Genomic DNA, 14375 nt, shown 5'->3' on the forward strand with positions numbered 1-14375 from the left:
AACCGCATAAAAAGGCGAGATCTGTATTAATCTAAAAAAGAAACCGATAATAACAGTCTAACCGTGACTAAAAAGACCACCCCGTTCAATCATTCCGAGGACATCAAAGTTCTTGCTCAAAGACGCTCTGCTACCACAAACACGTTCCCAATTGGTACCGTGACAATTACGAAGAACGAAACAGCACGCGTAACGTGCCAGTCGCGCGTGAACGAACGGAGACGAATTCCACGGTTGTGGAAATCGTCGGCTGGATCGCCTGTGGGAGGGCGAGCGAAAAGCAACATCAAAAATAAAGCACCGAGGCGACACGACGGTGATGTCGTCGGCGTAAAGATCGAGGATTACGAAGCACGTAGAATCGAGACACACGGGTAGAGATCGAACGGGGAGAAATAAAACGGTAACCGAAATAGAACAAAAGAAGGAATGAAAACCGAACGAGAACGTGGGTTCAACAGGAGGATCCGTCAGCACGTGTTCTTCCCTTCTTGTCGGGATGATTCTTTTGTTCGCGCTCACCTCGGTTCTCTTTATCCCACGATAATGTTCGTCCTGTTGATAATACAGCTAGGCAGGCAATTCATACGATAGCCGCTTTAGGTTTATCCGGTTTTCGGCTCGTGTTTACTAGCCGTTCGAAGTAAACCCGTGACGGCGAAACGTCGCTCCACCCACCTACACACGCCACCGGTCGGTCCGACACTGAACGTACCCACCAGTGAATACCCACCGACTATACTTTGCTTCGTGGCTTCGCAGCGGGAGCAGAACTCCCGGTGGGGGTAGTCGCAGGAAATGGAACGGAGAAAACTGATGGACGAAGGGCTGGAGGGAATGGTATGCTACCAAGGAAAGCCAAATAGAGAGAGGGGGGAGAAAAAAAAGAATGTCTAACCACCCTCAGTCGACGGTTGTCCGAAGGTCTGCACTTTCGTACTACTCGTCCATTCAGCCCCTGTGGACTGGGGTGGGTAAAGTCGACAGGCACGATATTTACTTCGTAAAATTAAGCGTTTATTAGAGTCGCCTATTTATGTAATCGCACCAAGGGCTGGACGGGCCCCGCGTGCACGGACGTGGTAGTGTCGTCGTAAGGGGCCCTAACATGCCCAGAAACGGGCTGAATCTCAGGCAGCAAACGTCATTTGCAAATTGATATGTAAAACTACTGTTTAGAATATATCATCGAAAGTATACGTTTTATGTTTAGCCTCTGCCACCTCCTACTCAATAGAAATTACTATATTGGTAAAAATTAAACTGCAGGTAACCCATTTCGAATTGATATTTTACGCTCCTAAAGAAGCTTAAGCGTCTCGTATTATAGTTTCGGCTACCGAAACAAGGACAGTTTTACAACTTAATGATTGTACGAGGACACAATATCGTGCCCGTCGACTTTACTGGTCCCTATTAATGAGCCTGTCTCTACCAGCCTTTAAATTTAAATAAGCCGTAAATAGAAATTTGGAAAAATAGATACATAAAAATGTTTGTGAAATGAAGTTCAATTATTAACATACACTGCCGTCCATAAGTATATTTATACGATGGTGGAAATCTACGTGAATATTTTACGAATGTACCAGCCTTTACTAATTTTCATCCCCCAGGAGGGAAATCGATTATACATAGTTCAGTCTAAATCGAAATTGAGATTTTAACGTTATGTGTGTAAGCTTGAGAACAGCTATCAAACTGTAGTATAATAAGAGCAAAAACGTGCCCAATCCAGAAAAACTAAGGACCAAAGAATCCTGGGTTCGGAGAAGAACGATCAATGTCACAATTCTCTAACGGGAGAATGATCAAAGTCCACCGAATTGTGGTGTTTTTCAACTTCATGTGTTTTAACACACATTAATTATTTAGGATAACAAATTTTAAATATCTTTTTTACATTGTGTCATGTAGGTTTTGTTTGTGTTTAGTGGTGTATGTGTTACAAACGAAAATATTGTAATTTGAAACAGTTAAAGTAATTTTTAAGCAATTTTTGTCAAAAGTGTATATTATAATATCAAAGGATGTACCCAAATATCTTGTCAGAAACGTTATCTTTTAAAGGCGGACTTTTGTTTTGGAAATGTGTATCTGCGTGCGTAATTAAAATCAAGCGATGACTAATACATATACTTGTTAAATGCAGAGGAAATGCACCTACTGTAGAGTTGAATTAAATTATAACAAAATGTAATCATGACGAGTATATTCGTCATTACTCCAAATGTGGCAATTTCCTTATGACGAGGAAATACCTACTCGTCAAACACTGTTAAAAATTTGAAGAATATGCCCTTAACAGAGATGAATAAATTGATAATCATGATTTACACTAATATAATGTGTTAATTGTATCATAGAGTCGTTTAATTTTATAGAAAAATAACAAGATATGTAGTTTTTCAATGTTTTCGTATCGTTTAAAGTGAATCTACTAACCTCGAGATTTTAATGCCTGTCCGCTTTGTACCTGCTCATTCTCCTGTAACTGGCAAACCTAACCTTGTTTTCACTTCTAAGAGAAATCATCGACGTTATGCTTTAGTTATAACGAAATTTACAACGTAAAAGATCGTATTGAAATTACATAAAAACACCTATCTTAGAGGAAAATATTTTTTGCAGAGTTCAAAGTTTAGACAGCATATTAACTGCTGGAACACTGTGCAGAGTACACACATTAACTGCGGCACACAGTTGTGGACAGGCACATCAACTGACGCTATATTAATGTGTTCAAAGCACTTGCAAAGACACACTAAGTGGAGTAAAAATATGTATCCTTATTTCAATTAAACGATTATAAAAAATTAATATTTGTAACTCGACAAAACGGCTTAATAAAAAGAAAATTTCAAAAACACAATATAAATTCAAGCCAATGAAATTAAATTAACAGAATTCATTAATTAATTCATTAACGAGCACGCATGCTTAGTGGCATATTAATAGAGACCTGTACCCTTAGTAGATCTTATTGCCTCACTAAAGTTTCATCCTCTAGCTCTTTCTCAGTTGTATACAATCACATAGAGAAGTGAATTTATAAAAAATACATCGAAAATTTTGAAAATTGAATTGATAGTATTGAATAATTGTTCGAGGAGTACAGTATTTCCTATGTATAGTTACAGCATTGGGAACTGGGAATGTATTTATAGAGAATAGTGAGCGTGATTTTGCGATCGTTTCTTTGACAGATGATTAAAGCAAAACTCAACTACACTCGGTTACTTCTATTACAGTGAGAATATTGACGGGATTGGAAAAGGTCAGCAAAATGCGATTATAGAGAGACAATATTGTATCTACAGCATAAATATATTTTTAGTTCCAAAAACGGCCGATGAAGCTCTATTATTTCTACAAAAGTAGCCGTCGTTGCACACAATAGATCATATGTGAGTCTAATTGACTCCGCAGTAAATAGTGGAGAAAATTATTCGCAAATTTATATCTTTCATTTGATTACTACAGAGATGAAATGAATACATATTTAATCCTTTTTTAATGAAATTTTTGTAGAATAATATTCATAAAAATTCCTCTTCCTATTCCAAATAAATTGATGCCAAAAGGGAAAACTAGGAAAACTTGCCTTCTCTATAAAATTATTATACTTTGATTACAATTATTATTTTTGTTATGAACTTGTAAATTATCCAACTAGAATATAAGTTTGATTCCTGACGCTTCGACTAAAATGGCTAATAATTTAAAAAAGGAAAGTGATGTATGAAATCGATATGCTTTTTCAAAATGAATTATTCATATTCAGTTTTTCATTTGTTAACTTATTTTATTTGCACAGGCAACTCTTACAGCTTTGCAACGGGGTCAAACATGCTGAAAATAAGTTGGCATTTCAAGACACAGTTGAAGTACAGGATCATTAAGTTCCATGTTCCTAATATTAGATGATTACAATAGTTATATAAATAAACGTTGATGCTCGTGAAGTACATTCTACTAACGTACATGTTGTAATAAATAATCATAGAGTAAAATATGCTAGAACTCCATAGGCTTTTCGTAATATGTATAAGTCACAACGTTTATAAAAATCCTAATACAGTAAACCCTCCCTTATCCGATCTAATAGGGAAACATAAGTGTTCGGATAAAGGAATTGTCAGGTAGTAGAACAATCACTTTTCTGATACTCAATTTCATTTAGTTAATCAGAAATCAAGAAAATTAATACTTGTTTAAATATTCATCGATCCTATATCTTTTCTTTTGCTAAATTACAGAAAATTCGTAACCTAACTGCTAGAATACTAGAAAGTGTACATTGTGGGCTTGCTGGGAGACACTCTGTTCGGATAACAGAACGTTCGGATAATAATGAAGTGTTTACAAGTGCAATACGTGTAAATATTTTAAAGAAAGAATACACAACTTCGACATCTTATCGATCATGCCGGTGAAAATAAAGTAACCTTGTGTTCTTTCTATTTTTCAAATACAATACCATTATTTCGCCAAGAAATGCCGATAACGAAATTAAGTACCCACACAATGTAAGATAGATAATATTTGTCTTCAGTGAGTCGCTATTAATGTCTTCTACGCTGTTTGTGCGCTTTAGTCTCTTACTCTGTATCATTGACAAATTATACATTTGATCGAAGTACCATTTCTTAGAAAGTCCTCCCGAATACAGGCGTATTAGAATATTCGTAATTCGACCAATATACGGCGAATATTTATGAAAGTAATATCCACTTGGTGGTTTCGAGTACTTAATATGACTGAGAATCTTTATAATCGGTTCATTATTAATCCTGTACTGGTTAACGTACATATTCCCCATTAACTTCTCTACAAAGCAAGTGAGGTTTTTGTGTTTTACCAAATAATCAATGCACCGATCTGTTGTATTAAAATACAACGCCTCTCTGTTTATCTTTTGGGTTATCTCGTCGCCGAAACGTCCGTATGAGACATTATACACTAAGCCAGGAGTCAAAACCGATTCATACAATTCCTCTAAGCTGTCATAATTAACTTCTGTGTTGGCAGTTATGCTGGTGGTGGTCAAATCAGCGTAAAGACTCGACGAGTAAATGAACGAAATAGTAACGACGGTCATGTACACAATTCTCTCGTGCACCCTTCTCGTGTTCGAAGACACGGGAGTGCCTATCACCAGACCGAAAATTTTCAACGGCTGCCATTGATGCGTAGCAAACTTCATAAGAATCGATGTCACCCAGAACGTCAGAACGATAACGCAGTTCACGGCGAACGTGATCAAAAATCTGCTGAAAAAACCGGAATGTTTATACGTAATCGGCACGATCGGACACCAATCCTCGAGCCTCATTGGCAAACTTCGTCCCACCGTTGAATAATCAGAATTAGGAAAAAATGGAAATGCTGGGTACACCATCTCGACATCGATAGTTGAATTCAATATAACGTCTGATGGCGCGGAAATCGCAATGAGGGTGAAGTTTAAAATACGAATAATTGCTTTCAATGGGTGTTCAGATATGCCGCTCAAAGATACAATAGAGCCTTCAGAATTTTTCTTTATGTTCAGATGACCTAAACGATGCAATAGCTGTATCTTTATTGGGTAACGATGGAGATTTACCAATTTGTTAGGAAACAATTGCACACTCGATGAATATAGTTCTCTATCGTAGATATTTCTAAACGGATTATACTGATGAACGGAAATCCCTGTTACGTGTCCGTCAGATTCTGATAGCTCGAAGACCATAACATTCAGAATTCTCTTTTGCCACATTTCCTTCAAGAGCGATTCGAAATTGTTGTTTTGTTCTTGCAATATGGTGATCAGTAACACCTTTGGTCGATTGTTGCCGTACACGATCACACGTATGATATCTTCCGTGCGTTGAAAATTTGGCGGATTTTCAGCTATGTAAATGTATATAATTAATGTTCCGAGAGTCGCGCGAAAAGATGGCAGTTCCGCTGGAATCGAATCATTTAAGGAAATGCAACTCGTGGGCAAAATTTCCACCACGGTTTTGTATATATCGTCAACGACCTCGGATTTTCGTTCCGCGAGATCTTGAATAATAAATTGTACGTCCAAAGGTTTCGTCGCTTGTAAAACATGGTGGAGTAATTGTTTTGTGGGTGTCGAGGATTTTGAATGACTCATTTCCTGTGCTGCCAGGAATAACGTTGACAGTATCAAAGTAGCCCTCATGAGATAATTCCTTAATTCAGCCAAAGGGAATATAAAAAATCTGAAACATTACTTGCTACAACATGGATATCCATGTTTGCGTACATAGATAGTACGTTGGAGTTACGTTATTATGTGAATATACAGCGTATCAAAATTATTTTTATTGCAGAAATAAAATATTACAGTACTTACATCTTGTTGAGTGACTTGAAAGTCGATGTCTCAAGGAGTATTATGTTTCTTCTTCGTTCTTTCTTGATTTCTAAACGATGAATATAATACAGTTGAACTGTTTCAAAGCCAGAAGTGCATGTGGAAAGTCAACGCTTGACTGAATGTAAAGAAACGTATTTCCTCGAGCTATTTATATAAAAATTTCATTTAAGTAGAGTGCAGCAATATAAACTTCATTTGTTTAATAGTATTCGCGATGGTTTCATCAATCACCCAATTTGTTTATATTGCACATCGTGGCAAGTGACATTTCCTTTGAACCTCTCGCAATATATTCACATGACGTTAACATGGAATGTCAGTCGCTTAATTACTTCGTTGTTAATTTGTTAATGTTAATAAAGAACAGATCAATACAAAACTTTCGAGTTAGATATTGACTATTACAGAATATTTTATCTAGTAAGACGATTAATTATATTAATTTTTATAACTATGAAATGACTGTAAATAATACAGTGAGTATCAAGGAAAGTATTACTACGTATTATGGAATGTAAATTTCCAACTGTTTTTCTGTTTCTTTTTAACGTCGACTCGTCTTCTTTGTCCAATTACTTTGACAGTTTCTCATACATTCTATGAGCAGAAAAGAAACAAAAGAACAGTGTTAAACATTCATTAATTAAGAAACATGAGTCACTTGTGCTCAATCAGAATTAGTTTAAATAGCGTCGAAGGATTCTTTTATTAACGGATTTCACCTGTAAACGGCCCGCAGGCGGAGTATTCAATTGATTCTAATTGACTGTGTCTTCAATTTATCTGTAATTTGCACGCCTAATGTAAATTTTATTGACCATAGCCTAGAAACTCTCAAATGATCCTTGACGATGCATTCATCGAATTATTAAATTATCCCTACAATTATGATAATTTTATTAAGTGCAACGATTTCACATCATCATACAGCTTCATAACATCCAATTAGACCCATTTTATGGCCCTTATATCGTAAGACCTTTCTCTTTTTAATTATGTAAAATACATAAGAGGTCGTGTGTCAAAAATATACAGAAATTGAATCATAACGATAATTGTCTTAGAAACGTTTATTGAATTTCAATTACACTTACCACGTTTATTGAAGTCTATTAACTACATTTAATTATGAACAAAGTAAAAAGTTCATTTCTAATAGTTATTCAAGTAATAATCGGCTAAATATGTTTCATAATTTTTTATTTGAGAATTGAATGCCACGTTACACATACATACATAAACGAAAGATACACGACATCGTGGGGAAAAAAGAGTTACCTAAATATTCATGATTTTATATTCGCTACGCGTACAGAAATATGTTCTCCTCAGGTATATTGTAAACATTAGAAGCTCCAAAAGTAAAATACCAAGCGGCGGTGTAACATCAATAGTGCACTGCGTATTATTTTGTGCAACCACTACGGACACGGACGGACGTTCTCGAAAGGATGAATGGCATAAATAATATACAACTTACTCGAGTATATATACGTGAGGTATAAACAAATGGGAATGACAATAATCAACGATAAATGTGTATAAATTACGCATACAGCGGTAGAATAAGGAAATAAATATGTAGTACATATTAAATATACATATTTGGCGCGTCGAAAGCACAGAGGAATATTCGCGAGGCGTCATTTCAAACGTCCGGAGATGTTTCGTCTGATGATATTAAACTGATTATGCATCGTTCGTGAGCCCACGAACATCGATAATTGAATACATATGCGGGTTTATATTGTTCTATTTTCGAATAAAGACTAGCGTAACGCAGGCGAAGAAGATCAGGAGAATATTCGGAACATAGGCAGCCACACCATTTCCGTTCCAGCAGACGTTCAGGTTGCAACGATTGATAATCGGGTTGAATTTCTGTTTGAAATACTCCCAGTCGCATAGCCCTACGTCACATCCGTCAAGCATGACCAGTTTCTCCGCCAAGTAAAACATGACCTTGTTTGGTTGACTATTACCATCGCATCTGTGAACAGAAATAGATGCTTTTTCTGACCATTTGTTATCCATTTCGTCTAGGCATTAACGATCGCGCACAATTCATGACTTCCCTTTCCAGTCATCGACATATCGACCGCATTAGTCAGCGTCAGTTACGCGGATATTAAGTACTGGGCTGCCCCATAAGTCCTTGCCGGGTTCATTGTTTTTCGAACATTCTCGTATTTAAATTAGAACGAGCCTGAGAAGTTTCCGGAATGTGCGAGTATCTGCGAGAACCTTCCACGTAATGGGTATAAATTGACGCGTGCGTAACAGGGAAGTAGAGAACGAAAATGGAGCAACGTCAACTGCGAGCTATTATGTTGTATGAGCTTAACATCTCTTCAATGGAAACGGCTAAGAAGATCAACGCTGCATTTGGACCAGGTACTACCAATCAGACTGTACACTTCTGGTACAAGCGCTTCGATGAGGGCGATATAAAGCTGTGAAGGCCGAAACCGCTCTGGCCGGACAGTTACCTTCAACGAAGACGTTCTACGCGGCAAACTAGAGCTGCACCCGGATTCTAACACGCGATATTTGGAGAAGGATCTTCGGCAACACCGTACAACCATCGATCACCACCTTAACTCGATGGGCTACCGCAGAGTGATATCGCAATGGACGCCTCACGCCTTGACCGACCATGATCGAACAGTTCGTGTCAGCATTTTTCGAAGTTTGCTGCTCCGCCCGCACCGGCAGGACATTCTTAAGGAAATAATCACTGCAGATGAAAGCTGAGTACGCTACGAAAATAACACACGCCACGCCTTTTGGCTACCTGACGGTTGGAAGCTGATGCTGTCGGTCTTTTACGACTCGCAGGGAATGCCGTTGTGGGGGCTCCTGGAGCCTAACCAGACGATCAACGCCAACTGTTACAGGAACCAGCTCCGCAAGTCAGCGTGTGAACAATACGGCCAAAACGACTCGGCGTCCAACTTCTGCACGATAACACTCGACCTCACTGCGCAAAGGTGACGCGTGAGCAACTGGAGAAGCTAGGATGGTCTATTGTAACCCATCCACTGTACAGCCTGGACATTACACATATGGACTACCACTTCTTCCGAGCGCTTAAACGACACCTGATTGCAAGACGTTTGACAACTATGCCATCCTCAAAAATTATATGGGTGACTTCAGAGATTTGAGGCTTTCACGATCCGGCATCATACAGTTCTCACTGTTGAGGCTTTCGGGTGTAAGCCGTGTCCTTGTGGAATTTTTGGAAACGTTGGAAATACTAAAACACCCTAATAGCATCAACAGGGATACAGGACACCACCTGAACCTAATCTGGAACTCCCTCCTCCCAGTTGTTTAATTGTTCAGCTGAGCAATTCCAAAATTTGTCTTTTTGATTGATAAGCAATGAACCGGAACATGACCAAACTCCAGTATATTAAAGGAACACCACAAGGCACACACCAGTACCAGTGTGTCTTCGACCCCCTGATGAAGCTAGCTGCAATGCTTGCGAAACGTTGGGAAAACATTTCCACAAGGACACGACTTACGCCCGAAAGCCTCAACAGTGAGAACTGTTTATTGGTGACTTTTTTGAATCCCAGCCCCGATATTTCTGAGAAAAAGGCATTCAAAGCTTGCCGAGCAGATGGCTGAATGTTATTAATAATGATAGTGATTATATCGTAGAATAAAAATTAAATGTTCATAAATACGAAATAAAACTAAAACTGGTCGAAAATGGCAAGGACTTATGGGACAGCCCAATACACGATCGAGATTTACCAGAAATGTCGATCTACATCGAGCTTCAACCGTATTTTCGAAAAGAAAATATACAACAGCGGCCCATTAACCCATCAGAAAAGAATAAAGCTTGTATTTTCTTCGACGGAGTATCTTTAACGTTTGTTGAAAGAAGAATCAAAGTGTTCGCAACGGGAACTTTCGAAACGATTATAAGAAGAATTCCTTACCTGTAAAACACCGCGACGAGATTCGTGGCGAAAGGCGAAATAAACGACGTCCGCCATTGACGTTTAGTCATGTCCCTGTAGTTGAAAGCCGTCAGTTGCGTTTGATCTTTATTGATATTCAACGTGGCCAAGAGATTCTGAAGTGCTATAATATCGCTGAAATAGAACACGCCCTTTGGTTCGATCGAGTCTGTATCCTTCTCCACTCTCCTAAAAGGGAATTGAAAGAAATCGTTGAATTAAGAAAAGAAGCAATCGGAAATATTACTGAACGGTGAAGTAACATCGGAAAATATGCAAGAATTAAAGGAAATTTTAGTAAAAGACAATAAAAAAAATCTGAACTTACCAAAAGTGATTCATCATGTCTTGCAAAAGCGTACATCCTAACTGTGCATTGATTTCACGTCCATATCCGGCTTTGTAATAGTAGTAGAGATCCTCGCGATATTCCAGCACACGGAGTTCCTCTTTGTTGAAAACAGCACACCAAGGAGAAAGTTGCGTCACAGCCCAGGCCTTTTCGTAACGGCACATATCGTACATCGTTAGGATCGAACCTGGAAACTCAAACGTGTAACAATAAAACTGTCACCGAACGAACAACAGGACACACGAGACAGGGTGTACGACTCACGTTTCGAGATATTGTACAAGAATCCTAAACGTCGGCTGACATTCTGTATCAGGCTCTGGAATTTCGGTTCTTCCTCGAATCGGCTCACTTCAACCGTAGAGACGTTGTTCTGCTCGTTACTCCATGCATTGCAAGTTTTATAAGCCTGGAACGGAGAAAAATAGCGATAACTTTTTCCCGTAAAATTCGCGTCGGAACGGTTCACGATGCTTCAACGAGAATTAACAGATCCTATTTATCGTTCTAATGATCTCAATTACTTACGGAGAGTAGAGTGTCGTTGATAGAAACTTCTTCCGCGAAGGCGGCATTTCTGTTCCCGAACAGTCCTTCCATGAATGACGCCATACTGTCCTGAGCATCCACAGTCTTAAACTGGAACATAATTTATTCGTTATAAAAAGAAAAGCATAGATATTGCGTTTTTCGTGGCTGTTATATGTACCGTGTATTGTTCCGGCGTTATATTTCTACTGGTTGGTGGTAGAAGCTGAGGAAAATTGCTTTGCAATCGCCTAGCGAGCAATCTCATATCTTCTACACCTTGCGGTGTCAAAACTTCCGCTCTTGCTGGCAGAAGATACTCGGACGGTTTCCATCTTTTTAAGTTTTCCAAGTCCCTGTCACACATGTGACCGTCTACGAAGAAAATTTACGAAAGACGTATATTGTTATATATATATGGTATATATGTATATAGCAAAACATCTATAAATGCAAAGTCATCATATATTCCGTGGATACGATTTAGTAACGGCAAAACTGTGACCTACGCATGTTCTAATATAGAAAGACATGTTTATGGAATCAATAAATCTAAGGCACACCAACGTAAGTGCCGGTATATTGATCAGTACGTGAAACGACGCATGGAAAAGATCGATACGAAAAAGTGTCAATGACCTGAATTAGCCGCGGTCTGGTTTACTCGCTTCTGCTTTGATGGGAGCGACGTTTCCTTGTAACTTTTGTTAACGATCAATGAAATTGCTTTGGTACAGTCTATAGTGTGTTACCCTTAAACAACAGGTCGAGTCGGCTCCGGTTTAACCTGGATTTCGATTCATTTTGACTTCGTTCGCAGCTCTTATTCCTCGCTGTTGTTTCGCTAGAGTGTAGGACTATGCAAATACAGACGAACAAATTTACTTACTGCCTCGTGATTCGTGATTGTTGATTATTTGACTTTGAATTTCTGTTAACGAAAGCATTTCGGTGATCTCCATTTCCGTTGGGCAACGGGTACCGTGGGTACCAAGCATCCACACCTGCTCCGCATGACAGTCTGGGAAATCATTGGAAAGCAGTATTGAAGTTTTGCTTTTGCATATATTAAATATTTACGTATTTGTTATAGACTCACTTGGTACGTCTTGAAACCGAGTTTTTCCAGCATGGACAAAATGGTAGGCAGTTTTGCTAGCCATGTATAAGTACGGATCATTTTCATCCGCGAAACAGTAGTCAACATCGCGTGTATACGCGAGATTTAGTAAGATAACCAGGAATAACACGGACGCGTTCATTTTAAAATTCATTGTTATATCTGAAACGACAAACAAGAATGAAAATTATCAAAAAACAAATACGAATGTTCTCGATCCGATATTAATTTTGAGTTTTGTTCCTCGAAATTGACACGATTGACTGCTGGTTGACAAGGTTCTGCACATAACTCGACGATCGTACGAAATACTTTACTACTTCGCTTCGTTGAAGCGCACCAGGCAAGTAAACCTACATTTTCCTGTGCTGATGTCACATTCGTTCCTTTACCACCGGCGTTGTGAATTGTAACCGGCTAAACCTACTGTTATTATATAACCGGAAGGATATTTATCCATTTGAATGGAAGAAAGAATAAGGAGTAAATTATCCTTGTGTCCTTACGACTTATATAATCAATAAATCAACATACGCGTATGATACTATGTCCTTCAATCAACATCACTCTTGATGCGCATCCGAGCAGCAATTTAGCAATCAAAATATTAATAATAATTTAACCGTAAAATACTGGAGCGCAACTTCAGGTTTAAACTTCATACACCAACGATACACATTAAATGATGTTCGCTAAGAAGCTGGTTCGAGAGCTGCATGCTGCGGATAATAGTGCATCAAGGTTAAGGATAAACGCGAAATATGGAAGTGAATGTGAAAGTTAAGATGTGCACAGACGTTACACACACCAGCGAGTACATTGCGTAATTCCCCGGGCTAGAAACAGGTTCCGCTGAAGTACTAGACCTTATAATATGATAAGTCTTGTAAGTAATTTGAAAGTGTAACATTTGTTCTCTTTTTATCAAGATTCGCCGTCTGAATTTGAACCTCCAGTTGTTAATTGTTGACGCGACACACGTTAAATGAATTAGTTTGAATCTGTATATTTTCGCGCGGCTAAAAGCGTCCATATATTACGAAGTAAAAAATTCATAATGTTCTTTCATTCGAAAAAATTACTCCCATTTTTTATATTCTTTTTGCTTTATACTTATGGAATAGCTTGATAAATCGGGCATCCGGTAGTTGTGATATATAAATGATAAAATTCATAAAATTGTTCTGCAATTTTTGTTAGAAATCATTAAGGACCTATGAAGGCGGAACGCTGTTGAAAGAACAATTCAAGAGTAAGTATCACCGAGGATAACGTAATAGGTAGTGGCTCGATTAGCAAAACCTTCTTTCAGTCTAATAAGTCTACTTGGCCTACTTATTGTTAATGTCTCGTGTCCGCAAGTGCCAACTGACGTGTAACCTTATGTAGTACTGATCTGATTTTACCACAAAACTTCAATGATTACTACTGCTGTTGAAAATCAATTAATATAGTATTAGTACCAAGAATTTCTTTGTAGTTATTTGGTCAAGGAAGAAAGATTACAGAGAAATTCAAATTAATTAACGTTGGGTCTCAATACAGACAATGCAGTTCTTTATCTGTATCATTAATATCTGATAATTTTACTGTTCCTTTTTAGACTGACATAACCAATCATCTTCAGTCACGAAGAAGAACAGAATAATGTACCATCACGCAATTAAACATCGGTGGACAGTATCCTCTAATTGATAATTGATAACAGAAGTAGGACGTCAAACGTTACGCTCGGCGATCCTTGCCACAACCATTCAACGATTTAATTATTCACGGACGAGTTTATTTATTCAAATGAAATTCCACTCGAATGCGTAATCGGAATTTGGTTGTAAGCTGAATGAAACGGTTTTTATTAAAACAATGCTCCACTTCCATCCGGGCTGGGGAACTCTCCCGACCTGCCTCAAATAGTTTTCTCTTGCCATCAAACGTTTTTCAACGTTGTTCTTTCATAATGATACAATATGAAACGTATAATAACATTATTCGATTGAAAAT

General features: G+C 38.1%; 2 protein-coding genes across 2 annotated transcripts; both read right to left on the bottom strand.

Moving 5' to 3' along the window:
* Positions 1 to 4417: 4417 nt before the first annotated feature.
* LOC107193892 lies at positions 4418 to 6196 on the bottom strand. The gene has a single exon (XM_015583427.1). It carries the CDS (start codon positions 6194 to 6196, stop codon positions 4418 to 4420), a length of 1779 nt encoding a protein of 592 aa, XP_015438913.1.
* A 1438-nt stretch (positions 6197 to 7634) lies between these two features.
* Positions 7635 to 12516, bottom strand: LOC107194098 (multiple inositol polyphosphate phosphatase 1-like). Its single transcript, XM_015583663.1, has 8 exons — positions 12354 to 12516; positions 12144 to 12275; positions 11436 to 11629; positions 11255 to 11365; positions 10991 to 11135; positions 10703 to 10913; positions 10354 to 10563; positions 7635 to 8384 (listed from the first exon to the last, which is right to left on the bottom strand). Exons 1-8 carry the CDS (start codon positions 12514 to 12516, stop codon positions 8147 to 8149), a joined length of 1404 nt encoding a protein of 467 aa, XP_015439149.1. The 3' UTR covers positions 7635 to 8146.
* Positions 12517 to 14375: the final 1859 nt, after the last annotated feature.

This window comes from Dufourea novaeangliae, unplaced genomic scaffold (genome assembly GCF_001272555.1).
Source record: "Dufourea novaeangliae isolate 0120121106 unplaced genomic scaffold, ASM127255v1 scaffold21, whole genome shotgun sequence".
Classification (NCBI taxonomy): Eukaryota; Metazoa; Arthropoda; class Insecta; order Hymenoptera; family Halictidae; genus Dufourea; species Dufourea novaeangliae.

What these genes read in the sequence shown, in the direction of transcription:
- LOC107193892 (XM_015583427.1), bottom strand. Translation starts at nt 6,196, where the DNA reads ATGAGGGCTACTTTGATACTGTCAACGTTATTCCTGGCAGCACAGGAA.
- LOC107194098 (XM_015583663.1), bottom strand. Translation starts at nt 12,516, where the DNA reads ATGAACGCGTCCGTGTTATTCCTGGTTATCTTACTAAATCTCGCGTAT. An exon ending in TAACGCCGGAACAATACACG is followed by an intron (nt 11,366 to 11,435) that starts GTACATATAACA and finishes ATTATGTTCCAG; the next exon opens with TTTAAGACTGTGGATGCTCA. An exon ending in TCAACGACACTCTACTCTCC is followed by an intron (nt 11,136 to 11,254) that starts GTAAGTAATTGA and finishes TCTCCGTTCCAG; the next exon opens with GCTTATAAAACTTGCAATGC.